The sequence below is a fragment of the Vulpes vulpes genome, chromosome 14, assembly GCF_048418805.1.
Source record: "Vulpes vulpes isolate BD-2025 chromosome 14, VulVul3, whole genome shotgun sequence".
Taxonomy (NCBI): Eukaryota; Metazoa; Chordata; class Mammalia; order Carnivora; family Canidae; genus Vulpes; species Vulpes vulpes.
Genome location: NC_132793.1, coordinates 51,494,228 through 51,522,142, shown reverse-complemented (window position 1 = coordinate 51,522,142; position 27,915 = coordinate 51,494,228). Strand labels below are relative to the sequence as shown.

Genomic DNA, 27,915 nt, shown 5'->3' with positions numbered 1-27,915 from the left:
TATTACATATGAATAGGATCACTTTAGAGATAAAATATAAAACTTATTTAGTAGAAACCTGTATATCAAAACCTGTATACCAAAATTATTTTAAGAATTACATTAAATAAAACTCAGTGTCAGAAAGGATTCAATGTGTCCTAAAAATATACCACTGGTAAGTGTGTAAATTAGTACTAAAAATCTTCCTGGCAGTCTACCGAGCATAAATGAAAAAATATGACTCAGCTTTACCAAAAAATTAACTACAGAGGGATAGATAATTGGATAGATTACGTGATAAAGTAAACATATTAAAATGTTAATTATAGGGTGGAGGGATGGGTTAAATGGTGAGAGAGTTTAAGGAGTGCACTTGTTATGATAAGGACAGGGTAATGTATGGAATTGTTGACTTATTATATTGTACACCTGAAACTAATATAATCCTGTATGTTAAGTGATTGCAATTAAAATTTAAAAAGAGATACAATAAAGATGTTAGTTATATAATCTAGGTAGTGGGTATATAGGTGTTCACTGTAGAATTCATTCAATTTTTCCATAAATGTTCTCATAATAAACTGTTGGAAATAAATGAAAGTCTATAAGCTACAAGAAATTAGCAAAAGGGATTTTTTAATAGTAAAATATAGAAAACCTAAAGAAACAACTTGCAGTGTTTTCAGAAAATTGAATATAATACAGCCATTAAAACTGAAGTAAACACTAGACAAAAATGAAAATTTTACACAAGTTTTTATAATATAATCCAATTATTGGGATCCCTGGGTGGCACAGCGGTTTGGTGCCTGCCTTTGGCCCAGGGCACGATCCTGGAGACCCGGGATCGAATCCCACGTCGGGCTCCCGGTGCATGGAGCCTGCTTCTCCCTCTGCCTGTGTCTCTGCCTCTCTCTCTCTCTCTCTCTCTCTCTGTGTGTGACTATCATAAATAAATAAAAATTTTAAAAAATATAATATAATCCAATTTTTGTAAGCAAATTATACATATTTAAATATATATATATATTGCATGTGTGTTTATAAAAGAGACTGAAATTACATCATGGTGTTAATGGCGCTTTTTTTGTGATTAGTGTAGCATGTTTTTTTTCCTACCAATCTTCTCAGATCTTTTTAAAAATAAATGTTACTTTAGTAATTAAAACTTTCAAGCTCTCTTTCAAGTAAAGTAATGATATGTGAATTCAGTTATTTTTCCAGGAGTGCTGATACAGTTATACTATGTTATTTTCATCTCAGCCACACTATAACCAATTATATATTCCACTAGAGATGTAAACTCTATGAAGAAGTTTGCCTAATAACTAACTACCCCTGGAGCTCAGTGTCTTATGCTTAACTTAGCTGATACTCAGTAAATAGTTGTTGAATGAAGACTGATCTTAGAACGTGAGAGACTCCTAACTCTGGAAACGAAGTAGGAGTAGAAAGGGAGGTGGGTGGGGGGGTGGGGGTGACTGGGTGACAGGCACTGAGGGGGGCACTTGATGGGATGAGCACTGGGTGTTATTCTATATGTTGGCAAACTGAACACCAATAAAAAATAAATTTAAATAAATGTGAGAAAAAAATAAAGACTGATCTTAGTTACATGATGTAAAGAAGCCTCTTTGAAAAATGAACAAAATACAGGAAATCATGATTATGGTCTCACATCACCATGATCCAGTTAATTCAGGAATTCTGAATTGGGTCCACAGTTAGACTGCAGGGATGCCAGGAAAGCAGATGAGAAAAAGGGAGTACATTTTTATTTTCATATTAATTGCTTCACTAATTAATGTAACAAAAAAAATCACAATAGTTTAACAGTACATGTGACTTTGAACAAGATATCAAAGATAATTTTATATTACTGCTGTTGCAGACATCATGAAATACCATTTTTGTTCATCAGTATTCATTATATTCATTAGATCCACTACCAGATCTTATAATGCATAAAAGAGGCACATATATTTCTAGAACAAATATACAACAGCATGTTACATAAACCTAGAAATGCTGACTTCAAAGCCAATAGTGGGGAAAGTGGAAAAACAACTTGATAATAATTACAAAACACCTCATAGGCTCACACAGGTTGGGCATTGAGGGTGAAGTTAGCATTAAAAACACCAAGGTTCTTTAGAGTCTATTTAAGAAGTAGTTAACCACTCAGATCACTTCCCCATCACTGCAAAGCCCATTCTCCACAATAGCAAAAGACTGGAGTTCACTGGGATGAGTAAAACACAGAGTTTCTGGACTAGGCTACACCATGCATAGCGGACAGCAAGAGCATACTACTAAAAATAGAGGGATGATGTGAAAGTTAATAAGGTGAAAATGAAGAAATTCAAATAAATAAATCTATAAAATGTTTCAGGATGAAAGGTTATGAACTGAAAGGGCTCACTCACATATCCAGCACAAAGGACAAAAACAGACCCATGGCAAGGCAAATCAACATAAAATGTCAGAATTAAAGAGTATTAAAAAAAGATTCTACAGACTTCAAGACACAAACATTTCGTACAAAGGATTAGGATTAAAAAGCCATCAAACTTCTTAATGATAACACTGAAAGAAAGCAACAAAGCAATGCCATCAAATTCTGAAGGAAAAGTACTTCAAACCTAGAATCCTATAGTCAGGATTCACCTATGAATTAAGTGTAAGGATAGTACAGAGATGTTTTCAGACATGCAAGTTCTCAAAAGATTTACCTCCCATACATTCTTTATCAGAATCTGTGCTCTACAAGACAAGAATATACCAAGAAAAAGAAGATTTGACATCTAGGTAATAGGATATCTAATACAGCTACATGATCAGGAAAACCTTAAGGATAATGATAATGGTTAAGATACTCAGATGACCATTAATGCAAGAACACTGGTATACAAAAAGTTCAAAATGGAGCCTTCAGACTATCCCGGGAAAAGCTGCTCTAAGAAGATATATTTGACTAAGTATCTACATATCTTGATATATTAATGCAATTGTGGAAAAGCTTTTAGTTCCATTTGTGTGGAGACCATTAAAAATAAGTAAACTAAAGGAGATGAAAAGACATCTATTAATTTCAATAACAAAATTCCATAGAGAAAAAAAAGTAGGTACAAAATTGTAAAATGTAAATACCAAATACTTAATCAAAATTATTAAAGAATTATGTTGGGAGGATGAGAGAATAGGAGACAGGGAAGGATAACTAAGCTAAATTCTCATCTCCCATAGTAAGGAATCAGCCGAGGTCGTCTAAAATGGATAAATCAAGAAAATATAGATGGGCTTGGAAGGTAAATGCTTCCTTCTTCTGAAGAAAGTTCAATTAGTCTAATTCCTTGTCTCTACACTGATTAGTTTGTGTTTAATAATTATCCTTTTACCTCCTGGAAACAAACTGCCCAAAACAAGCATCCCTTCTACATTTGCAGGCCACTCTGCTGGTCTGGCTTAGCTGATGAGTGAGTCTGCCAGACAAATTCCAGAGTTGAGTTAACAAGCCCGTTTAACTCTATTTCTAAGCAATATTCTCCAATCTAGCCTTTCCGAGTAATAAAGTTGAATTGACAACTCCATCCCTATTCCCTTCTCTTGTTAATTTGTTCAGATCCTAAGAAGTAAGGAGGCCTCAACACTTAGCACACCAACCAGATCACTGAAAAATACAACAGAATCTATACAGGAGCAGTGAACGAAGTATCTGGGGGGGCCTTAATGTCTAAGGCCATTAGTTTGGGCAGACAAGTTGTCAGAGTCTCAGGTTAACACAGGTAAGTCACACCACTGAAGCCTTTGAGAAAGACCTAGGCTGATTACCTGGTATTTTGACTTTAGCAAGTCTCTCTGGTGGATTTATATACAAACAAGTGACTTTCCACATAAGTAGGAGCTGCATGGATAGCCACACGCAAATAAGAATGATGTGGATGGCTCAACAGACATTAGCAGCAGGAGAGCCCCAGAAACTTATCAGAAAAGCGTGCCTCAGGGAATAATTACTGTCATTTATTCTCACTGCAGAAACTGATAGTCTATTTTAGACGTCATCACTGAGCATAATAGGCCTATCTGAACTAATTACATTACCCCAACCATAAATATCCTAAGGTTCCAGACTCTCCAAGCATTGGAGAATCAATCATTTTACCAGGTATATTTCCCAGTTTTGCTAATGTTGTTCAGATCTCTCAGTGCTACAACTATCTTGTTCATCGTCCACAGAAAACATTCAGAAGACATCAACCAAAGCCTACATGAATATCCCTGTCAGCATGCCCTAAATTTAGTTCAATTAGTCCTCTACCTAAAAACCACAGAAGCAGTATGGAATGGAATTCTCTATTCAGAAAGACAGTGCTAGAGACACTGAAGCTCTGGCCCTACGTGATGAGCCCTGGTGACCAAATAAGATACCAAAAAGGTGGTACTATGGAGTAAGAACCAAGCCCCAGTATAAGGCCTATTCTAGATTACTCAAGTTAGAAACCTTGGACTTTCCACAACTATATCATATTAAAGGAAAAACTGAGTGTAAACAAGATCAAGATCATCATACAGTAATAGTAATGCCTTTAAAAAAAATAATAAAAATCAACCTGAAGCTTCCAGGCCACCATGTGAGGAACTTAGAAGTCACTACTCCATACTAACAACAAGTAAAAAGTTGAACTGAAAAATCAACAACTCTTCTTAGAGAAGTGAGGTTACAAGGAAAACTATTGTCCCCAAAATTGGAGAGGCAAAGGGGTAGAAAATAGAAAATAAAGGGGTAGACATAGAAAAATAACCTGCCAGAGCAGAAACCCACTAGAAGAAACCTCCACAGGAACCAGTGCCAAGGTAGGAAACCCTAAATTATAATCCATCTCCTCCTGTATCAATAGTTTACCCCCATTAATTCTTATCCCAACAAAAATCAGTACCTAAAGGATCTACAAACACCTCAAAATTATCTCCATAATTACCTTGTACCTTACCACAGAACACTCTGAAATGATAACTACTCATCATCAGATAAAAATACCTATCTGCTTGATGTTGACTAGATGAATATCACCACTTACCTTGGTTGAATACAGAAAACTGCTGCCTAAGGGCCCTTCCGGGTAATGGAGATTATCAACTTTGTGGAATTTTAGCTCCAACCATACCTCTCCATTCTCACTCAGCCTGCCCTTCATTGCTACTCAATCTGGCACTCATGCCAAGTAAGAATCCTAACTCTCACTCTTCACCCAAGTAAATGGTCTTATGGACCTAAGACATAGAACGCAAGTGTATCATTTAAGAGGTTCTGAATTTTTACCAACATCAGTTCAGTATCTGGGTAACTATGAAAGGTGAAAGTCAGATGAATAGTGATAGAAAAACCCTCTGTAACTCAAGAATAATAATGTGTCAAAGGCATCCACTAGTCAATCCTGAAGGAAAGTGTTTAATAAAAGGGTGCTGTGATGACTCTGTCACTTGAAAGAATCCACTCCATCCACCCATGAAGCCATAGTTCATTTTCACATGTAACAGCAATCAGAACTACAAATAGACTGAAGAAAATAAATAGAAAGTGGATTACTCTTGATTCATTCTCTTCTTCTTTATAATAATCATCCAAGATTATTCACAAATTTGCTCACAAACATCCAAAGGTATTTTTCAAACTTTTCTACAATGTTGGGAGATGATTTTCCCACCATCTCAAATTTTAATTAAAATATTGCACACCACCCTTGAGAATTTATAAAAGAGAATCTATTTTAAAAAACCACCTGTGGGGCACCTCGGTGGCTCAGTCGGTTAATCAGCTAACTCTTGGTTCAGGTCATGATCTCAGGGTTGTGCGACTGAGCCCCACACAGAGCTCCACACTGAGTGGGGAGTCTGCTTGAGATTCTCTCTCCTTCTCCATCTGCCCCTCCCTGACCTGCTCACATTCTCTCTAAAATAAATAAATAAATCTTTTTAAAAATATCTGTTATCCTGGAGGGTATTATGCTGAGTGAAGTGAAGTAAGTCAATAGGAGAAGGACAAACATTATATGTTCTCATTCATTTGGGGAATATAAATAATAGTGAAAGGGAATATAAGGGAAGGGAGAAGAAATATGTGGGAAATATCAGAAAGGGAGACAGAACATAAAGACTCCTAACTCTGGGAAACGAACTAGGGATGGTGGAGGGGGGGGGGGGGGTGAATGGGTGACGGGCATTGGGGGGGGGCACTTGACAGGATGAGCACTGGGTGTTATTCTGTATGTTGGTAAATTGAACACCAATAAAAAAGAAATTTATTTAAAAAAATAAAAAATAAAAATAAATAAAATATCTGTTATCACCAGGTGATTTTTATAATAAAACAAACACCTTAGGAAGAGCATAGTTCAATGGACAATGAATCTAGACACCTGAAACCACAACAATGTTATGGGATAAAAACAAAATTAGGTTTTCCAATGCCACATGAAAGTTGCTCAAAACCAATATAAAGAAAAGATTTTTAAAATATGCTGCCTTCACTAGATAAGGAAAGTTATTCCTTCTACCTTCCATTCCCAATCTGTTACTATAATTATTATACACGTGCAAATAAGAACAGTTAATAAAATTCAATCTATGTCTTTTAACAACTTTACCCAGTAGTATGCTGTTCATATTTATAAAATCTGTTCATATTTCTAAAATCTTAAGGACAATTTTATAATTTGACTCATTAGTTTCGTCATTAGTAGTACAGTAGCACAGACAATGAGATATGGAAGAAAGCAAGGCAAATTTTTCAAAATGCCACTCATCTGACCCACTTTAAGGACGTAAATTTGAATATTTTCCCTACACTTGTATCATGCAACTTTGCCTTTTTTAAAAAACATTCCACTCAATACAATGAAAATATGCCACATAAACTCCCAAAATATGTACCAATACTAATTACTTTTCATTGTATTGCAATGGTATATAATTAAAACTCAGAGTAAATGAAAATTCATATATGGAATGATATATTTTAACATATACAGAATGATCATTGGATTAATCTATTACACATTGAAAAGATTTTTTTTAGAAAACCAACAAAGGTGCAGCGCAGCGCGTCGGCCCGAGCATCATGACGTCCGCCCTGGAGAACTACATCAACCGAACCGTCGCAGTGATCACTTCCGATGGAAGGATGATTGTGGGAACACTGAAAGGGTTTGACCAGACCATTAATTTGATTTTGGATGAAAGCCATGAACGAGTGTTCAGCTCTTCACAGGGAGTAGAACAAGTGGTGCTAGGGTTATACATCATAAGAGGTGACAATGTTGCAGTCATTGGAGAAATTGATGAAGAGACAGATTCTGCGCTTGATTTGGGGAATATTCGAGCAGAACTTCTAAACTCTGTAGCACACTGAGGAAGAATTACATACACTGGACATCTGTAAATCTTTGTATAGAAACTGATTATTCTGAGGATGATGTATGGAATTTTTATGAATGTAATTTTGGACTTTTGACTTCATATTGATTCATTGTAATATGATATGTAAATTAAAATATTTCTACATTTCCTTGAAAAAAAAACCAACAAAAATGCTATTTTACCATCAATACACAAAAATTCTGTCACTGTTTCAACTAAGAAATATTGTGATTAAAAATTTTCCAACTTAACTTTAAAAACACAGAACCTATTAAGTGTCCATCAACAAATAGAAAAAAAATGTAGCTTATACATACAATGGCATATCATTCAGCCATGGAAACGAATGAAACTATTATATGCTACAACATACATGAACCTTGAAAACATGCTAAGTGAAATAAGCCAAACACAAAATAATTAATCTTGTATAATTCCACTTCTATAGGATAACTAGAATAGACCTAGAATTTACAAAAACAGAACAAAAGCAGAGCTTACTGGGAGATGAGGAAGAAAGGCAGGGATAATACAAAGTAATTATTTAATTGGTATAGAATTACTCTTTGAAATGATGAAAAAGCTCTAGAAATAGATATTGGTGATGGTTACACAACACTGTAAATAAACATAATGCCACTGAATTGTTTGCTTAAAAATGGTTAAAATGGTAAGTGTTATGTGTATTTTACCACATTAAAAAATCAACACCCTGAAATAGCAAGTGCCAATAAAAGTAAGAAAAAAACTGCCAAGAAGTAGGGAAATTTGTTCCCAAACTGGTTTTTACTAATTTTTATAACATAATTACATTAAGAAATAAATAAACTGGCTTAAATGAGAAGAAAAAAGAAAGCTGTAGCTATAAAAACTAGGTTGAATAATTTTTCATTCAGTGAAAGCAAGCCATAAAAAGCTGCTGTTGAACGAGTTTTGGGTAAGACAACAGTATGGTCCCTAAATTAGGATGGTTTGACTTATGATTACTTTGAGATGGTGTGAAATCAATACGAGTTCAGTAGAAACCATACTTTGAATTTTGAACTTTGATCTTTTTCCAGCCGGGCCATTATGCATAGACTCTCCTGACACGGGGCAGCAGCAGGAACTGCAATTCCCAGCGGCCACACAATCATGATGGTACACGACCTGTACACTTACAATCATTCTGTACCCCGAGAGCCATTCCGTTTTTCACTTTAATAAATTATATGAGATATTCAAGACTTTATTATAAAATAAACTTTGTATTACATGATTTTGCCTGACTGTAAGCTAATATAAGGGTTCTAAGCAAGGGGATTTTCAATTTACAAACAGTTCATCGAATATAATCCCACAGTAAGCCGATGAAGATCTGTACTGGAAAAATCATGTTCTACACAAAGCTACTGGGGATCCCTGAGTGGCTCAGTGGTTTAGTGCCTGCCTTCAAACCAGGGCATGATCCTGGAGTCCCAGGATCGAGTCCCATGTCAGGCTCCCAGCGTGGAGCCTGCTTCTCCCTCTGCCTGTGTCTCTGCCTCTCTCTCCCTTTCTCTGTGTCTCCCATGAATAAATAAATAAAATATTTTTTAAAGGGCTTAAGAAATGTTTATATATCATTACTAATTATTTTTAATAGGTAAAGATGTAAGCTATTAGAAAGGCATTCATTAGGATCTATGCAAAGGGAATTTTCAGAAATGCTATAAAGATGAATTTCTAGGAAAAAAAGAAGCCTCTTGGCATTATATAAAGACTCTACATTTCTAGTTATAGATGAAAAATACTCTCTAGTCATTGGACTCTCTAGAACTGGATATCACAGCTTAAAATCCTAGACATGAGGTGCACCTGCGTGGCTCAGTGAGTTAAGTGTCTGTCTGCTTCAGCTCAGATCATGATCTTAGGGTCCCGGGATCCAGCCTCATGTCAGGATCAGTGGAGAATCTGCTTCTCTCTCTCTCTTTCTGCCCGCCCCCCCCCCCCCACACTGATTTGTGCTCTTTCTCTCAAATATTTTTTTAAAAATCCTGGACATGATACCACATGATATGACTCATGCAGATTTTAAAGAGAATACTGGCTCCATATCTTCCCAGCTATGTGAACTCAGGCAACTTACTTAACTTACAAGAGATTCCATTTTTCATCTTGAAATATCACCTCCGTGCTGTTGTAAAGATTAAACTATGTAGCATATACAAAAAACACCCAACATATATATATATTCTTCCTTTTGCCAACCGTGATTCTAATTTAGAAAGAGAATACTTAAAATATCCTTTAATTAAACATAATGGTTTTGATTTTTAAAAAAAAGGCTTTTCAACGATCTCTAGTTTTTCAGTCTTCTTTTATAAACATTAATTATTATTATAGGGATAAAAACATGTGCCATATCATCTAAAAAGTGGAGGGAAAGAACTAAATCAATTTAGAATGAACACAAGACACCCTTGGATACGAATGTCAGTCCTACCACTTACTACTTCACCTCAGATAAATTACTTATTATCTCTCTGTAACTGCTTCCTCATCTATAAAAAAGGATTAACACCTAACTCATAGAGTGGATGTGAATCAAAAAAGAAATTAAACATATGAACATATAATTAGAATATACAAATAATGCCTAATACATGGTAGATGCTCAATACATACCTGCTCATTCCCTAACTGACTGAACATCACTGGGACACATAAAGATAGATTAGAGGGACAGACGGACTATTTTCCTTCATCTTATACAAATCTAGAACCTAAAAACGTATTTCTCTTCTCCTTTAGTGGGATAAAATATATAGAACATAAAAATTGCCATTTTGGTCATATTTAGGTATATAATTCAGTGACCTTGATCACATTCAGTGTTAGGCAACCATCACCACCTATTTCTAAAACTATCATCACCCCAAACTCTCTACCCATTAAACAACAACTCCCCATTCCCTTCTTCCCCCACTCCTTGAAAACCTCTACGTTATATCTCTATGAATTTGTCTATTTTAGGTATTTTATATAAGTAGAATCATACTACATTTGTTCTTTGTGTCTTGCCTATCTAACTCTGCATGTTTTCAAGATTCCTTCATGTGGTAACCTGCATCAGCATTTCATTCCATTAAATGGCTGGATAATATTCCATTACATATATTATATTATTGTTTACTCACTCATCTCTCAATGGACACCTGGGTTGTTTCCACATCTTGACTCTTATGAATAATGTTGCTATGAAAATTAACAGAAACAAGTAGCTATTTCAGTCAATGTTTTCAATTTTGGGGGTATATATTTAGGGTGGAATTGCTGAGTCATATGGTAATTCTGTGTATAATCTTTTGGGGAACCATCAAAATGTTTTCCACACCAGGTGTACCATTTTACATTCCCACCAGCAATGTACAAAGTTCTAATTCCTCCACATCCAAAGCAACACTTTGTTATTTGTTTTTTGGGTTTGTTGGGCTTTATTTACGTCAGAGTAGGTGTAAAGTGGTATCTCATCCTGCTTTTGATTGCAATTCTCTAATGGCTAATGATGTTGAGCCAATTGTATCTCTTCCTTGGATAAAGGTCTATTCAGGTATTTTGTTCATTTTTCAATTGAGTTCTTGGGAGGGGTTTTGTCGATCTGATGTTATTAAACTCTTTCCAAATATATGATTTGCAAATATTTTCTCCATTTTATGGGTTGCCTGTTCCCCCCTTGAGAGTATCCATTGAAACACAAAATGTTTTATTTTAATCAAGTCCAGTTCATGTTTTTCACATTGCTTATCCTTCAGGTGTCACATTTAAAAAATCAGGACCAAATACAAGATCATAGGGATATACATTTATACTTTCTTCAGAATGAGAAGGGGAGCCTGAAGATGTGACTGAATTGCTTCAATCTCATGATAAAACATTAACAGATAAGGAGTTGCTTCCTATGGATGAGCTAAGAAAGTGGTTTCTTAAGACGGAATCTACTCCTGCTAAAAATGTTGTGAAGATTATTGAAATGATTTAGCAAAGGATTTAGACTATTACATAAAATTGGCTGATAAAGTAGCAGCAGGGTTTGAGAGGACTGAATCCAGTTTCAAAAGAAGTTCTACAGTAGGTAAAATGCTATCAAACAGCCTCGCATGCAACAGAGAAATCATTCATGAAGTAAGGAACAACTGATTCAGCAAACTTCACTACTGTCTTATTTTAAGCAACTACCACAGCCACCCCAACCTTAAGCAACCAACACCCTAGTCAGTGCAACAACATCGAGGCAAGACCTTCCACCTGAAAAAAGATTATGACTCCCTGAAAGCTCAGATGATGGTTAGCAGTTTTCAGCAAGAAAAGTAGCTTTTAGGATCCCTGGGTGGCACAGCGGTTTAGCGCCTGCCTTTGGCGCAGGGCGCGATCCTGGAGACCCGGGATCGAATCCCACGTCGGGCTCCCGATGCATGGAGCCCGCTTCTCCCTCTGCCTGTGTCTCTGCCTCTCTCTCTCTCTGTGTGTGACTATCATAAATAAATAAATAAAAATTTAAAAAAAGAAAAGTAGCTTTTAATAATTAAGGTATGTACATTATTGTTTTAGACACGATGTTACTGCACGCTTAATAGACTACAATTAAGTGTAAGCATAACTTTTACATGCAGTGGCAAATCAAATCAGGGTCTCCTGGGTGTCTCAGTGGTTGAGCGTCTGTCTGTCTGCCTTTGGCTCAGGGCATGATCCCAGGGTCCTGGGATTGAGTCCCATATCGGGTTCCTCACAGGGAGCCGGCTTCTCCCTCTGTCTGTGTCTCTGCCTCTGTGTCTCTCATGAATAAATAAAATCTTTAAAAAGAAAAAAAAAAGAAGTATCCTATTCCTACTTTGAGTGATTTTATTATGGACAAGTACTGGAATCACCAAATGTATTTTCTATACCAATAAAATGATTGTGAGTTTTTCTTCCTCCATTCTAGTAATGTTGTATGTCAGATTGATTTTTATATGGTAACCCACCCTTGCAATCAAGGAATAAATCACTTTTAATATGCTGCTGGCTTCTGTTTGCTATTTTGTTGAGAATTTTTGCATTTATACTCATTAAGGATATTGCTCTGTAGTTGTCTTTTCTGGTCCTTGTCTGGCTTCAGAATCAGGGTAATGCTGGCCTCATAGGAGTTAGAAATACTGCTGCCTCTTAAACATTCTTTTTTTTTTTTTTTTAATTTATTTTTTTTTAATTTATTTTTTCTCTTAAACATTCTCAAAGAGTTTAAGGATGAGTGATATTAATTCTTTACATGTTTGAGCAAATCCACCCGGGAAGCCAAATATTTGGTCTCTGTCTTTTCTTTGTTGGGAGGATTGTTATTACTGGTTCAATTTCCTTACTTGTAGGTCTATTCATATGTTCTATTTCCTCTTGGGTTGGTTTTTGTAATTTGTGTATTTCTAGGAATATACACCAGTTTGCTGGTGTATAGCTGCTCAGCGTTTTATTGTAGAACCTTTTTATTTCTATAAAGTTGGTGATAATGTTCATACTTAAATTTCTGATTTAGTAAGTTGAGGCTTCTCTTTTTTTTACCCTTAGACTACTGAAAGCTTTGTCATTAATATTTTCAGAGAAACTAGTTTTATTCTCACCCATTTTCTCTATAGTTCTTCTTTTTCAATTACATAGGAAAAAATGAGTAATCACAAACCAAAAGTGAAGAAAAACTATCTTTTATATTTACCTATGCAGTTACCATGTTATTTTTTTATTCATTCAGCTTTCAGTTACTAGCTAGTGTCTTTTTTATTTAGCCTAAAGGTAAAGCTTTTTTAACATTTCTTGTAAGACAGGTCTCCTAACAATGAATTCCCTCAATGTATTTTTTAAGATTTTTATTTTTTTAATTTTTTTAAGTAATCCCTACACCCACAGTGGGACCCAAACCTACAACCCCAAGATTAAAAATCATATATGTTCTACCAACTGAACTAGCTAGGCTAAGTTCCTTCATTTTTTATCTGGAAATATCTTATTGTTGTCTTCATTCTTGAAGAACAGTTTTGCCAGAAATAGAATTCTTGGTTGATATTTTTTCTCTTAGCACTTAAATACATCAGTCCAGGGGCACCTGGGTGGCTCAGTCAGTTGAGCATATGCCTTCAGTTCAGGTTGTGATCCTGGAATCCCAGGATCAAGCCCCACATTGAGCTCCCCACTCAGTGGGGAGTCTGTTTTTTCCCTTTGCCCCTCCCCCTGCTCAAGCTCGCTCTCTCTCTCTAGTAAATAAAATCTTTAGATAGATAGATAGATAGATAGATAGATAGATAGATAGATAGATAGAGATAGATAGATAAAATAGATAGATGATAGATTAGGTTAGAGATGTGAGTCTATTACTTTCTGATTTCCATGTTTTCGTATGAGAAATCAATTATTAATCTTACCAAGGATCCCTTGTACACTATAGGAGTCACTGCTCTTGTTGCTGCTTTCAAGATTCTCTATTTCTCTTTGACTTTTGACAATTATTATGTGTCTCATTGTAGGTCTCTTTAAAATTAACCTGCCTGGAGTTGAGTTTCTTAGATATATAGATGCATGTCTTTCATCAAATTTGATACTTTTGGTCATTATTTCTCCAAATACTCTTCCTGCCTCTTTCTCTCTCCCTTCTCCTTCTGGGACTACAATAATGCAAATTATGTTCTCCTTTATGGTATCTCACAGGTCCTTTAGGCTCTATTGACTTTTCTTCATTCTTTTGTCTTTATCTTCTCAGTTGCAATAATTCACTTTGTCCTATCTCCAAGTTCACAGATTGTTTCTTCTGCCTTCCCACATTTGATGTTGCATTCCTCTAGCAAACTTTATAATTCTCAACTCCAGAATTACTATTTAGTTCCTCTGTATTATTTCTAGGATCTTTACTGATTATTCTCAATTTTTTTCATACATCATTTTTTCTAGAATTCTTTCAGTTTCCAGAACTTTTAGTTGTTTGTCCATGCTTTCCTTTAACTCTTGTACAATGTTTACAATAATTGATTTAAAATATCTTCCAAAAAAAAAAAAAATAAAAAAATAAAATAAAATAAAATAAAATAAAATAAAATATCTTCCTACAAAGTTCAATGTCTGGACTTCCTCAAAAATGGTTTCTATATGGGACGCCTGGGTCACTCAGTGGTTGAGTGCCTCCCTTCCGCTCAGCATGTGATCCTTGAGTCCCGGGATCAAGTCTCACATCGGGTTCCCCGCATGGAGCCTGCTTATCCCTCTGTCTGTGTTTCTGCCTCTCTCTGTGTCTCTCATGAATAAATAAATTAAAATAAAATCTTAAAAAAAAAAAAAAAAAGAATGGTTTCTATCAATTTTTTTTCCTCTGGGTGAGCCATTCTTTCCTGTTTTTCTTTCCTGTTTTGTTTTGTTTTTTTGTTTTGTTTTGTTTTTTTGTGGTTTTTTTTTGCATAACCTTGTGCTTTTGTTGGTGGTGAAACCCGGACATTCAAGTATTATGGTGTATTATAACATGGTAACTTTAAAAATCAGATTCTCACCCTTCTCTTTCTATAATTATCAAAGAAATTATATATAACTGGCTTATGTTCAGCCACTGTTTTGACTGGTATTTCCTTGAGTACAAAGAGCTTAAAAAAAAAAAGAAACAAAAAAACATGTTTCTTAGACTAGACTAGTTCTGTGCTGGGGTACTCCTTCAACACTTAGCCATGATATGTACAATGCTGTCTTGGCTGTCACTACCTGCATCAAGCCAAGAGAAGGGATCCCTGGGTGGCGCAGCAGTTTGGCGCCTGCCTTTGGCCCAGGGCGCGATCCTGGAGACCCGGGATCGAATCCCACATCGGGCTCCCGGTGCATGGAGCCTGCGTCTCCCTCTACCTGTGTCTCTGCCTCTCTGTCTTTCTCTCTCTGTGACTATCATAAATAAATAAAAAATTAAAAAAAAAAAAAAGCCAAGAGAAGAGCCAGGGAAAGCTTAAGGGTTTCTCAAATATTTCCTGAGCCATGAGTCCTACCTTAGGTATACACATGGTTTTCTAAATTCCCCGGTATACACTGGCACTTTGACTACCCTAATTTCCCAAAGAAATTCTCTCCCTGGCTTTTCTTCTCAGGTCTAAAGTAAGACTCAGCCATAATCTTTTGTCATGAGGATCTGCAGTTTTTGTTTGCCTTACCATATTTCAGTCAATGCCCACTGCTTCTCCAGCCTCAGTTAGGTGAAACAGATATAAGCACCTTGCATCAATCCTTCAAGAAACTCCCAGACAGGTTAGAATAGGCAAAGATGATACTTTTTAATAAGCTCTGCTTTGCTCCCTCTGGATCTAGGCTGCTATCTTCAAGACTGTTGCCTAGCTGGGGAGGGTGGGGGACACAGACAAGTAAAAATGCCACAAAGCCTTCCTACCATTTTTCAACTGCCTTTTCCTTGGTTCAACATTTGCTTTAGTTGCTGGAAAGTACAGGCATTTTTCCAGAGTTCTGGCAAAGTTGGTTCTAAAAGTGTCTGCTTGTTTTTGATGTTTCTCTTTTGAGGAGGATTTGGAACTGCCTACACGCTGATATTAAATATAAATATTAAATATTTATATTTAAAGACCTAAAAACTCATAATAAAGCAAGATAAATTTACTAATGCAACATTTATTATTTGGGTGCCATTTTAATCTGAGAAGATATCTATAGTGACTATTTCCAAATTTCTACAGAAATACATGAATTGTATTGAGGTATTAAATGGCTAAGATTAAATACAAGTAGTCACATAAAATAGTAACTTAATGGATATAAATCCTTAGATTTCTTTGAATACTGTAGCTATGCCTATCTCTTCTTCCTGGCAAGTGTTCGATGGCAATGAAATACTATAAAAACTCAGAGTTTATTACTCTTAATATTTAGTGCTTTCCTCTATCACTTATGTGATTGTAGTTTTTATAAGATGTATATGACAGATACATTCCACTGGTAAAATTACTTGGGAATTATTTTTATGGATTTCAAGGAGGTATTTCACAAAGAATATATTGTTCAGCCAAAAACAGTCTGATATTTAGGTGCTTCACATAAGTTTTAGAAACACTGTTAAGTAGAATGCAATACTTAAAATAATAAAATTTAAATCCATTAGAACTCCACACTGAAATACTTTATGTAACTACTTTTATAAACATATAGAGCTCAAAAATACATTTCATGTATTTGCTAAAGTCAATTAAAATTATAGTTGTTATGATTGAAATATATTTTAAAGATATTATCAGGGCAGCCTGGGTAGCTCAGCGGTTTAGCGCCACCTTCAGCCCGGGGTGTGATCCTGGAGACCCCGGATCGAGTCCCATGTCAAGCTCCCTGCATGGAGCCTGCTTCTCCCTCTGTGCCTCTGTCTCTCTCTCTGTGTCTCTCATTAATAAATAAATAAAATCTTAAAAAAAAGATATTATCAATAAAATATATGCATACCATTCTAAAACATTTGTCAGTTTTTACAACAGAAGAGGGAAAAAAAACTCAAAACCCTGCAACTTTAACTGCAGGATCAACAATTCAATCAAATGCTATGTTTGAGTAAAAAAGAAAAAATGATCCCAGGAAAAGCCATCAATTATGAACAGCTCCATTCTAAGTGTTTTGGAACTTTGTTATATATTTCTAAATTGTTAGTTCACTAAAACTATAGCATATGCCAAAGCACAGCTCACCAAACATCAATGGGACTTGAAGTAAATTTACTGAGTCAAGGCCAACATTTATATAATATAGAACAAAAAATATTAATGTGCATATAATGCTATGTATGTATATCAAAAAATTTTTATTCTATTTTATGTATAAATGAAAGCCATTCTCTTTCTACTATACCACAACACTATTCCATCAGAAGAAAGAAGCTGAAATAGGACACACTCTGCTATAGTATATAATACACTGTGTATAGGAAAGTGTCATGTATAGGAAAGTATACTGCAATGAGGTTCCTATATAATCACTTAATGTAATTTAATTACTTAAAATTACTTATGGATGAAAAAAATTTAGATTGTTTTACTACTTTTATCAGATTATTACTTCATATATAACTAATTCAGAAAACATGAAAATCTGAAGCAAACATCTAATCTATCATAAATTAATGGGTTTCAAAATACCCTACATTCTAGCAAAGATTTAACATAATTAATCTCAAAGTTGTAAAGATGGATAAATTCATGATACTTGACTGGCATATTTAAGTGTAGTTCCTCTAGGGATTCTTTTTCCATCTATTTTAACCATAACTATGGCCTTATTCTTATAAGGACACCCTTAATAATCTGCTCAACTGGTACCTATCCATATTATATCATATTTAAATACATAACAAAATTTAGTCCGTTTCTTAATAAATACAGAGAACTTTAAAAATGATTCATTGTGAAATATAATTTGCTGGGACTTTTCCATCACAAAAAAACCATGCCATGTTGGTAAAATTTAGAATTTCCCCATTAAAGATTAATTTGTCCTAATACATTTAAGAGCTTCATATTGCTAGTGAGTAATCCTATATATAACAGAAATGGATTAGGACAAATATTAAAACAAGTAACACTGTTATTGCACAATTTCCCTTTGCAGACAAAATAGGCTCCCATATACATTTTAGCATTCATAATATATAAATTGGACTGACACACCAGTACTATTTAGGATACAATATTCCAAGATTTCTTCTAATACTGAGCTTTTGATTAATCTATAGTATTTAAATTTAAGGATCTTCATTTATTTCTAAGTTCATCTCGGATCAAACTTAAATCTAGGACTTCACTGATACTCTACTTTTATTGGGAAATGTAAGAACTGCACTCCAATTCTAAATTCAAACATTAATCCTAACAAAGTTTTTAAATGAAATTATTAGTTCTTTCTTCCAAAAGTGTTTGCCAAAGCAATGGTAAGTAGAATGGCAAAGGTGCACGGCCTCTGCTATCAAAGAGCAAGCCCCGGGATCCCTGGGTGGCGCAGCGGTTTGGCGCCTGCCTTTGGCCCAGGGCACGATCCTGGAGAACCAGGATCGAATCCCACGTCAGTCTCCCGGTGCATGGAGCCTGCTTCTCCCTCTGCCTATGTCTCTGCCTCTCTCTGTGTGTGACTATCATGAATAAACAAAAAAAATTAAAAAAAAAAAAAAAAAACAAAGAGCAAGCCCCTTTATTCAAGATCTTAGAGAAGGTCTTTTAGTCTATTAGAGTGAAACAGTGGAAAGATGGAAGAGATTTTGAAGAATCTAGGCTTTAAATCCCAGCTCCATCATTTGCTAAACATCAAGCAAGTTAATTAATCTCTCTAAGCCTTAATTCAAAATAAGTTTAACACTAACTATTTCACAAAGTTATTTCAAGGGTTAAATGTTAAAATACAGTAAGCACCCAATACAATAGTGGGAGAATTACTAAATATTCACAATATTCACAAATTCAGGGCCTGGCATACAGAATCCATTCAATATTTACTGAATGAATAATCCACTCTGAGACAAGAAATCTTAAATGCCATTTCCAAAGAAGTGCATCAAAGAGAAAATACTTATATAATAGTATTTTAAATCAAATTATTGTTCTAAATATAGGTAATTCCTACCTTTTATTTCATTTTATACTCTTTAATTTGGACTTCCATTTATGCCTTACAACATACATTTTAAGGCACATAATTGTATCATCTAGTAACATAAAAGGTAAATTAAAATTTTTAAAACCTCATGCTGACCCAAACTGTACACCATTGGTACCTGAAGCAAAATTTGGTATAAAATTTAAGTAACAAATGAATAAATTAATAAACAGTTTGTCACAGAAGTTCACAAATACACTATAAAACACAACAAAGTTAATTTATCATTTATGACCATGACACTCTAGTTTACTAAAGAAGACATTCATGGATACAAGAGAAAAATAAAATGGCTTATTTTAGTCTCTGCACATTATTTTTAACATAATAATCTTTTAATGTGTAGCTTCAAGCAAACATTTTTAGTTAATCAGAGTAAAATCATTTTATAGATGCTAAAATTTACCTGTTTGAGTCCTTCATCAGTAAGTTTGTCCTGGTTGCCTACATGAACTTTCTGAAGTAAAGGACAGTGAGAGGCAACCGCAATAATAGAAGTGTCAGAAAGCTGTTTACACCTGTAGGCTGTATACCTAAGAAGTCCAGGACACTTAAATGCTAGAACACATACGCCAGTATCAGACATACTGCGACAATCAGAAATGTTGATTTCAATTATATTCTGACTTCTTGATGCAATTTTTTCCAATAATTCATCAGTGACCTATGAGAGGAAAAAAAGCAATAAATTTAAACTTTGCTGCAAGTGAAACTTATTTATCTTTATCTTTAATTAAATCTTCCCTAGTAAATAATATAATAGCACAATCAAAGGAAACCTTCTTATTTAATATCAAAGCATAATAAGGGGTGCCTGGGTAGCTCAGTCAGTTAAGTGCCTGCCTTGGGCTCAGGTAATGATCCCAGGGGCTTGGGATCGAGCCCCACATTGGGGTCCCTGCATGGTGGGAAGCCTGCTTCTCCTTCCACCACTACCCCTACTTGTGCACTCGTGCTCTCTCTCTCTCTCTCTGTCAAATAAATGGATATCTTAAAAAAATAAATAAAATAAAGCATAACAAGAATTGTGGTATAATAGAAAATACATACTTGGTCTTTGCTTCCAGTCCCTGGAACAGAGCTCCTATAACTCTTGTAATTTCCTGATTAAGAGGAATGTCTTTTCTTATTCCTAACAAGCCCCATACATTTTGACCACATTGGAGTTTATACTAATGAAGCAGCTTAAGTTGGGGCTCCCCGAACAGTATCAGAACGGGGTCTGGTCACCAGAAAGACCAAACACCATGTGATTAGATGGTGGTCATTTTCAGCCCCAAACCCCTGACTTCCTAGGAGCGTAGGGGAGCTAGAGACTGGGTTATAAAAACTCTTGAACATTGAGATTCGAAGAGCTTCTGGGTTTGTGAACACCTTCAAGTGCTGGGAGGGTGACATGCCCACAGACGGAATGGAAGCTCCACATCTTCTTCCCCTGCTTATTTTGTCCTATGTATCTTTTCCATCTGGTCAGTCCAGAATTGTATCTTTTACAATAAACCAGTAGACATAAGTATTTTTCTGAGTTCTGTAACTCAGGTTTTTTTTTTTTTTTTATATAAGTCAAAACCAAGCTCTGGAGCACATCAGGAGAGGGCTAGGGTTTGTACCATCCTCCAAAACTCTAGGGCTGGCATATGCCTTCATCCTGAGACTCCAAACACTCAAAGTACAAAAGCGAGCTGGTTGGCAACATGACTCAAGACAGATTTTTTAAAAATTCCTAGAATGAGTGAATTTGAGCTTCCTTTGTCTCTTTTAAAAAAAAAAAATCCCCTTTTTTGGTAGGAAAAAGAATGAAAAGGCATGCAGGGATTTAAAAAGAAACACAAAGAATCGAGTCAGAAGAGATCTTATAAATGTTAGGTTGATTTATAAGAGCTGCGCTGGGCAGTTAACAGTTTGTTTACAATGAAGAGCTATCTAACTGAACATACTGTGCATGGCAATTAGAAGTCGTCATGGCAAGAGGAAGCCACCGCCGGCCGGCTGCAGCCAACATGAAAACAGCCAGACACAGCCAGGAAAACATAGGGATGAAGATGGGGTTTGCATTTTATTATAAAAGAAAAAGTAACGCCTCAGGAATCTTAACAATGGAAAGGAGCATCTCACACTCAGAATAGACACCAGGATACAAAATGACAAGTCTTCTGACTCCAGGGCTGTCCCCATGTCCCCATAAGAGCAGAGATAGGAAGGAGACAGCCAAAGCAAACGGGTGATTCTGTAACAACGAAGACTCAGAAGAACCCTACAATTCATTCTAGCAAATTATCAAGCCTGGGGAAAAGGTCAAGGGGACTCCTAAATTTACAGCTGGTTAGTGAGAAGTACAGATGACTCCTGGGACTTGTGACTGACTGGCCTATGAAGTGGGGACAGTCTTATGGGACTAAGCCAATAACCTGTGAGGTTTTGCACTACCCCCAGGAGTTAATTTCAGAATTGAACTGAATTGTTGAACACCCAGGTGTTAACAGAGAATCTGTGAGAACAAAAACAATTCCACACATGTGGTGTCAGAAGTGGTGTGGAAAAACACCAAGCAAGAATATATGTGTTAGTTTCCATTAAAAGCCAAAGATATAGATCATTCCTTACTAGGAAGGTTACTTTAACTTTCAAACTCAACAAAAACTCCCCATAAACAAAACTGTACTGAGATTTTAAACATTTTGTTCTTATTTTTAATTCATCAAATAGTGTATATCTCTTATCATGCTATATGAATTGTAACTTATAATACTTAACCAAATTAGATGATATGTACCACAAAATATAAACTTTAATTGTTTTACTACTTCTTTAAGAATACTACCTCATAAAAAAAAAAAAGAATACTACCTCATATATAACTAATCTATGGCTTAGAAAATATATCATTTTGCTTATGAGCACATCAAAGATTACATACAGATGTCCATATCTTATTGGACATAGTTCTTATCAGAATAGTTCTTATCAGGAAACTCAAAATTAAATAGTTCTTATCAGAAAACTCAAAATTAAATATAAGTAAGCTTAAAATTCATGTAGTAAAAAATTTATGTGGCCATCTGAATTTTAAACATACTTTAAAAATCAACCTCTACATATTCCTTACCCAGTGATGACATAAGACATCAAGATGAAAGGTAAAGCACAGGGAATATAGTCAATGGTGTGGCAGTAGCATTATATGGTGATAAGTACAGTATAACATACAGAATTGTCAAATCACTATGTTGTACACCTGAAACTAATGTAACATTGTGCATCAGGTAAATTTCAATTAAAAGGAAAAAGAAAAAAGAAAGGAAAGTTAATATTATTCAAGTCCCTTGAGTACAAACAATGGTAAAAGAAAATGCATGTGATGAAATTTAGAACAGAAGAAGGAAAGAACTGAAATGTTCAGGAGCTATAAGAGGAAGAGCCAAGCTTGCAACTGCCTTTATGCTTGCTGGAAAAAGCAAAATTGCAGACAGTTACCTTCAAAGCTACAACTCTGACATGCCTCTCCTTCTATTTTTTTTCTTTTTTCATCTCCAGACCTAAGTACCAGCAGAGGTGAAAAGCTATTCTTAGTCTGAGTTTATAACAAATAGCTCAGATATCCAAGCCTAATGAAGGAAAGAGCCAATGCATTATTTCACATTACTTCTTTCCACTCTACCAGCCACAACTAACTAAATACTCACCATTTTCTTAGACACAAATTTCATGGACCCAAGCAGGGAAATGACTAATTCTGTAATTATTTCAATCTCCAACCAATGAGGCGGAAAAACAAAAAGAAAACTTACATACAATGCTCAGGAATTTGCTTATTTTGTTTAGAGCATATAGTTATATACACATACACTACCACCAGTGATGTGCTAAAGTTGGCTTGTACCAACTCACAAGAGCCTGTAATGTGCACCTCTTTCCAAGTCAGTGACATCAGTACACAGTGATATCACATTAGTAGCCTGAAATTGGCTATGGTGGAACATTTGCACCAAAAAACTAGCAAATACCATAAAACACAGCTTTCTGTTTGTTTCTGAAAGCCAGTTGTTCAACATGTACCAGCACCACTACCTTAAAATATCCTGGAAGGGTTTAGAGCAGGTTCAATACTCCAATAAAATCCTATTCTTATTGGATATTTTATGTATTTCCAATGCCAAGTACTAACAACCAAGTCTAAAGAAGAATCCAACAAGCCCAACAAATTGTTTGCAATTAAAACTATTAGCTCTATCTTTTTTTCTAATTTATGCCACCATATAAACACATTGGGCAGCCAGGCAATAGGGAGGATTGAAAAATTAAAGCAAGATATCTTAGTCCATTTTGCTTCTATTTCTTCAATTATAACAACTGTACAAGAATATTTATTCACCTACAATAGCATAAGGATACTATTATTAATAGTATAATAATAATAGATTAAAAAGAATAATGATAGTTTTGACTCATAACATTGTTACAAGCATCAAATGCTTTAGTATATGTAAAGCCCAGAGAACAGTATATGCCATATCAGCACCATTATATAAACACTTGCCATTATTTTCTACTATTAAACTAATATTCATGATATAAGCCCTCTAAAAAATGGGGAAAAGTTTAATAACTTTCTTTGAAGGTAATGAAAAAAGGGAGAAGATATAGAAGACTTAGACAAAGAGGATTAAGAAGTAAACCAAAATTACCAATCCACATTAAAACATATCTTCTCCACCACAAGAACCTAGCTTTAACATAATGCACACACAAAAATTACTATAGCAAGGAATTATAAATTATAATCACTTGAACCATCTTGAAAAACTACAACATTAAAAGAAGTGACTTCTGAAGAGAAATAAAGATACTCTTTTAATAGGTCAAAGTGAGTGTTTCTCAGAATTAGATTCCATACCTGCTGACGACTACTAAGATCCAGCTGCTTCCAAAACTGGAAATCTAAACAAAGGTCACGCCAGTACTTGCAAACCAATGAGGCAGAAAGGCAACGCTCATCCAGGGATAAATTGGAAAATATCTGTGAATAAAAGGGGAACCATTTAATATGTGCTAAACACTTTAAAGGCACTGGAAAAGGTTTTTATTAGGAAAAAAGAACATTTTAAAACAGAAAACCATCTTGAATACAAAGGCCATTATTAGAAAAATCATTATTAGAGAGTGTGTCCTGAAGAGGAAGTATGGTATAAGAGTTAAGAATATGTGCTAAAGGGGATCCCTGGGTGGCTCAGCAGTTTGGCACCTGCCTTTAGCCCAGGGCGCGATCCTGGAGACTCGGGATCGAGTCCCACGTCGGGCTCCCTGCATGGAGCCTGCTTCTCCCTCTGCCTGTGTGTCTCTGCCTGCCTCTCTCTCAAATAAATAAATAAATAAATAAATAAATAAATCTTTAAAAACAAAGAATATGTGCTAAATATCACCTTTTATGTAAAAAGTGGGGGGTGGGAAAGCAAAAGAGAGAGAAAAAGAGTTTGGCAGTATTAAAAAAAAGAGAGATGGGAAGGAGAAGCCAAAAACTAGTAAAAACGCTTACCTTTAGGGGAAGGGAGAAAAAAGTAGAGGAAAAAGGATCAAAGTAACACTAATTTAAAGATAGATAGTTTTTCAGTTTTGACCTTGGAACCTTGTGAACTTTTATATAATTTTTTTAAATAATGAAAATAAATCGTAAGAAAGACGCTTTACCTCTATAATTTTTTTCCAGAAATTCACAACCCCAATCAAACCCTGAGAAAAAAGTCATATATGCTAACGATGGGACATCCTACAAAATCCTAATAAGAACACCTCAGAGGCACCTGGGTAGCTCAGTCAGTTAGGTGTCTGCCTTCGCCTCAGGTCATGATCCCAGAGTCCTGGGACTGAACCCCACATCAGACTCCTTGTTTAGCAGGGACCCTGCTTCTCCCTCTCCCTCTGCCTGCTGCTCCTTTGGCTCGTGCATGTGCTCTCTCTCTCTCTCTCTCTCTCTCTCTCTCTCTCTCTCTCAAATAAATGAATAAAATACTTTAAAAAAATTTTTAAAAACAACTCCTCAAAAAAATTCAGAGTCAGAAAAACGAGGAAAGACTTAGAACCTATCACAGACCAGAAGAGAAGAAAGAGAAATGACAACTAATACAACCCTGAATTAGAAAAAGAACAGCAACAGAAAAACTATACTGATACTGATTTCACGGTTTTGGTAAATGTACAATGGTAATAATGGAAGATAATCAAATTAGGGAAAATTGAAAGTAGTTGAGGAATATATGGGAACTCTACTATCTTTGCAAATTTTCTAAGACTATTCTAAAATAAGAGGCTTAATTTTCAGAGTTTTAAAAAGTTAAAATCGGGGATCCCTGGGTGGCTCAGCGGTTTGGTGCCTGCCTTTGGCCCAGGGTGTGATCCTGGGGTCCCAGGATCAAGTCCCACATCAGGCTCCCTGCATGGAGTCTGCTTCTCCCTCTGCCTGTGTCTCTGCCTCTCTCTCTGTGTGTCTTTCATGAATACATAAATAAATAAAATCTAAAAAAATAAAAAAAATTTTTTTTTAAAAGTTAAAATCGGGGCACCTGGGTGGCTCAGTTGGTTAGGCATCTGCCTTTGGTTCAGGTCATGGTGTCGGAGTCCTGAGATCAAGCCCCAAGTTGGGCTTCTCGTACATGGCAGGCAGTCTGCTTCTCCCCTCCTCTCCCCCATGCTCATGCTGTCTCTAGCTCTTAAATAAATAAATAAATAGCTAAAATCACAAAAAGATGGCTAGGTTAAGGGTTAGGACCAGTATAAATGTTTACAATTAATATATGTATCAACAGGGACGCCTGGGTGGCTCAGTGGTTGAATATCTGCCTTTGCCTTTGGTGTGATCTTGGAGTCCCGGGATCGAGTCCCACATCAGGCTCCCTGCATGGAGCCTGCTTCTCTCTCTGCCTGGGTCTCTGCTCCTCTCTATGTGTCTCATGAACAAATAAAATATTAAAATATATATATATATGTGTGTGTGTGTGTGTGTGTGTGTGTATGTATCAGCAAATAAAATGTGTAGACCATATTGAGATCCGGAACTGAACTGACTATAAGAAAATTCTTCTGAGACAATCACATTAAACTGAACATAAAATATATATTAGACGAGTAAAAGAAAATTAGTCTTTACTTTTTAAGTTTTCATTATATTGATTATATTCATACTGTACTTATATTTTTAAAAGCTATTGTGCATTTTAATTTTAGATACTTTAGTGTTTTTACCTTAAATGATATTTAGAATTTGCTTTCAGATATTAATCAAAAGCAAAAAAAAGTTAGTGAAAGAAACAAGAAAAGGCCAATACAGAAAACTATTAAAATTGGTTGAATGATACATAGCAAGGGGCAGGTTCATTATAGTACTTTCTATTTTGCTCTGTATATGAAAATTTCCACAATACGAAGTGAAAATTTCAACAAGACGATATGCTCTAACACTAAATTGTCGGGGGATCCCTGGGTGGCTCAGCGGTTTAGCACCTGCCTTCAGCCCAGGGCCTGATCCTAGAGACCCGGGATCAAGTCCCATGACAGGCTCCCTGCATGGAGCCTTCTTCTCCCTCTGCCTGTGTCTCTGCCTGTGTGTGTGAGTCTGTGTGTGTGTGTGTGTGTGTGTGTGTCGTGAACTTAAAAAAAAAAAAAAACACTAAATTGTATTATGCTAGGTTTAAATCATGGTCCCATCATTTATTATCTATGGAGCCTTGCACAAATTACCTAACCTCTCTGTACTTCAATTTGCTTATCTTTATTTTCTTTTTAAGATTTGAGAGAAAGAGAGAGAATATGGAGAGGAGGGGCAGAGGCAGGGGGAGAAGCAGACTCCTTGCTAAGCAGGGAGCCTGATGCAGAGCTCAATCCCAGGATCTTGGGATCATGACTTGAGCCAAAGACAGATGCTTAACCAACTGACCTGTCCAGACACCCCAATTTCCTCATTTTTAAAATGGAGATAATAGGGATGCTTGGGTGGCTCAGCAGCTGAGCATCTGCCTTCGGCTCAGGGTGTGATTCCGGAGTCCTGGAATCGAGTCCCACATTGGGCTCCCCGCGTGGAGCCTGCTTCTCCCTCTGCCTCTCTCTCTCTCTTTCTCTCTCTCTCGAATAAATAAAATCTTTTTTTTATAAAATGAAGATAATACACTACTGACCTGAGAAGACCAAAGGAGTATAAATACCAAAGGAGTATAAATAAAGTTTTGGGAACAAGGTCTGGAACAGAGTAAGCAGTATATAATGATTCCTATCACAACCATGACTTAAAATGGTAAACCTCTGTGCAGCCAAAAGTTGTAGACGTCTAAGCTAAAATCTCTACTAAGCTTAAATCTTCAACCTGGGGAAAATAACTGCCTTCCCTTCACAACTATCATTCCTCTTCCAAGGACCTAGTGAGAAAAAAAAAAAAAAGCATAAGAATCCCTGGCAAAGATGGACTTAAGCCCACTCCAGCCTCACACTCCCACTCATGACAACTAAAACCACTGGACAACATACAAAAAGCAATTAACTCAGGATTCTAAAAGGTTAATAACAGATGGACTGGGAAGGTGAGCCAAAACTTAAAGAATGACCAATAACAGTAATGAGTTTCCTGAGGTTTTCTTCCCTTTTATCTCCCATCATGGAACAGGATGGCCCCTGTGCGGAAGCATACATAAGACACTACTTAAATACAAGAGAAAGTTATCTTTCTGGACAGAATGTGAAATAAAGAATATGAGAACAATCCTCACTTTGGGTTTTCTTTTCTTTCCCTTTTCTCTTTTCTCTCCGCTGGCCATCTCCCAAATACAGCCTCAGTCACAGAGCTGGAATGTGGCAGGTACGTAAAAACCATCTTTCTGGCCAACAGAACCA

At 35.8% G+C, this 27,915-nt stretch overlaps 2 protein-coding genes across 3 annotated transcripts in view; one reads left to right on the top strand and one right to left on the bottom strand.

Annotated features, from left to right (window-relative positions):
• FBXL17 (F-box and leucine rich repeat protein 17) overlaps positions 1–27,915 on the bottom strand; it is a 487,222-nt gene that overhangs the window by 440,347 nt on the left and 18,960 nt on the right. For both annotated transcript variants that reach the window (XM_072736638.1, XM_072736637.1), the window contains exons 2-3: positions 23,936–24,058; positions 19,448–19,705 (exon numbers count right to left, since the gene is read on the bottom strand). In XM_072736638.1, coding sequence (XP_072592739.1) covers positions 19,448–19,705; positions 23,936–24,058 — 381 coding nt within the window. The remainder of the gene's footprint in view (positions 1–19,447; positions 19,706–23,935; positions 24,059–27,915) is intronic.
• Positions 7,094–7,546, top strand: LOC112915450 (U6 snRNA-associated Sm-like protein LSm8). The gene has a single exon (XM_025992808.2). It carries the CDS (start codon positions 7,100–7,102, stop codon positions 7,388–7,390), a length of 291 nt encoding a protein of 96 aa, XP_025848593.1. The 5' UTR covers positions 7,094–7,099; the 3' UTR covers positions 7,391–7,546.

What these genes read in the sequence shown, in the direction of transcription:
- LOC112915450 (XM_025992808.2), top strand. Translation starts at nt 7,100, where the DNA reads ATGACGTCCGCCCTGGAGAACTACATCAACCGAACCGTCGCAGTGATC.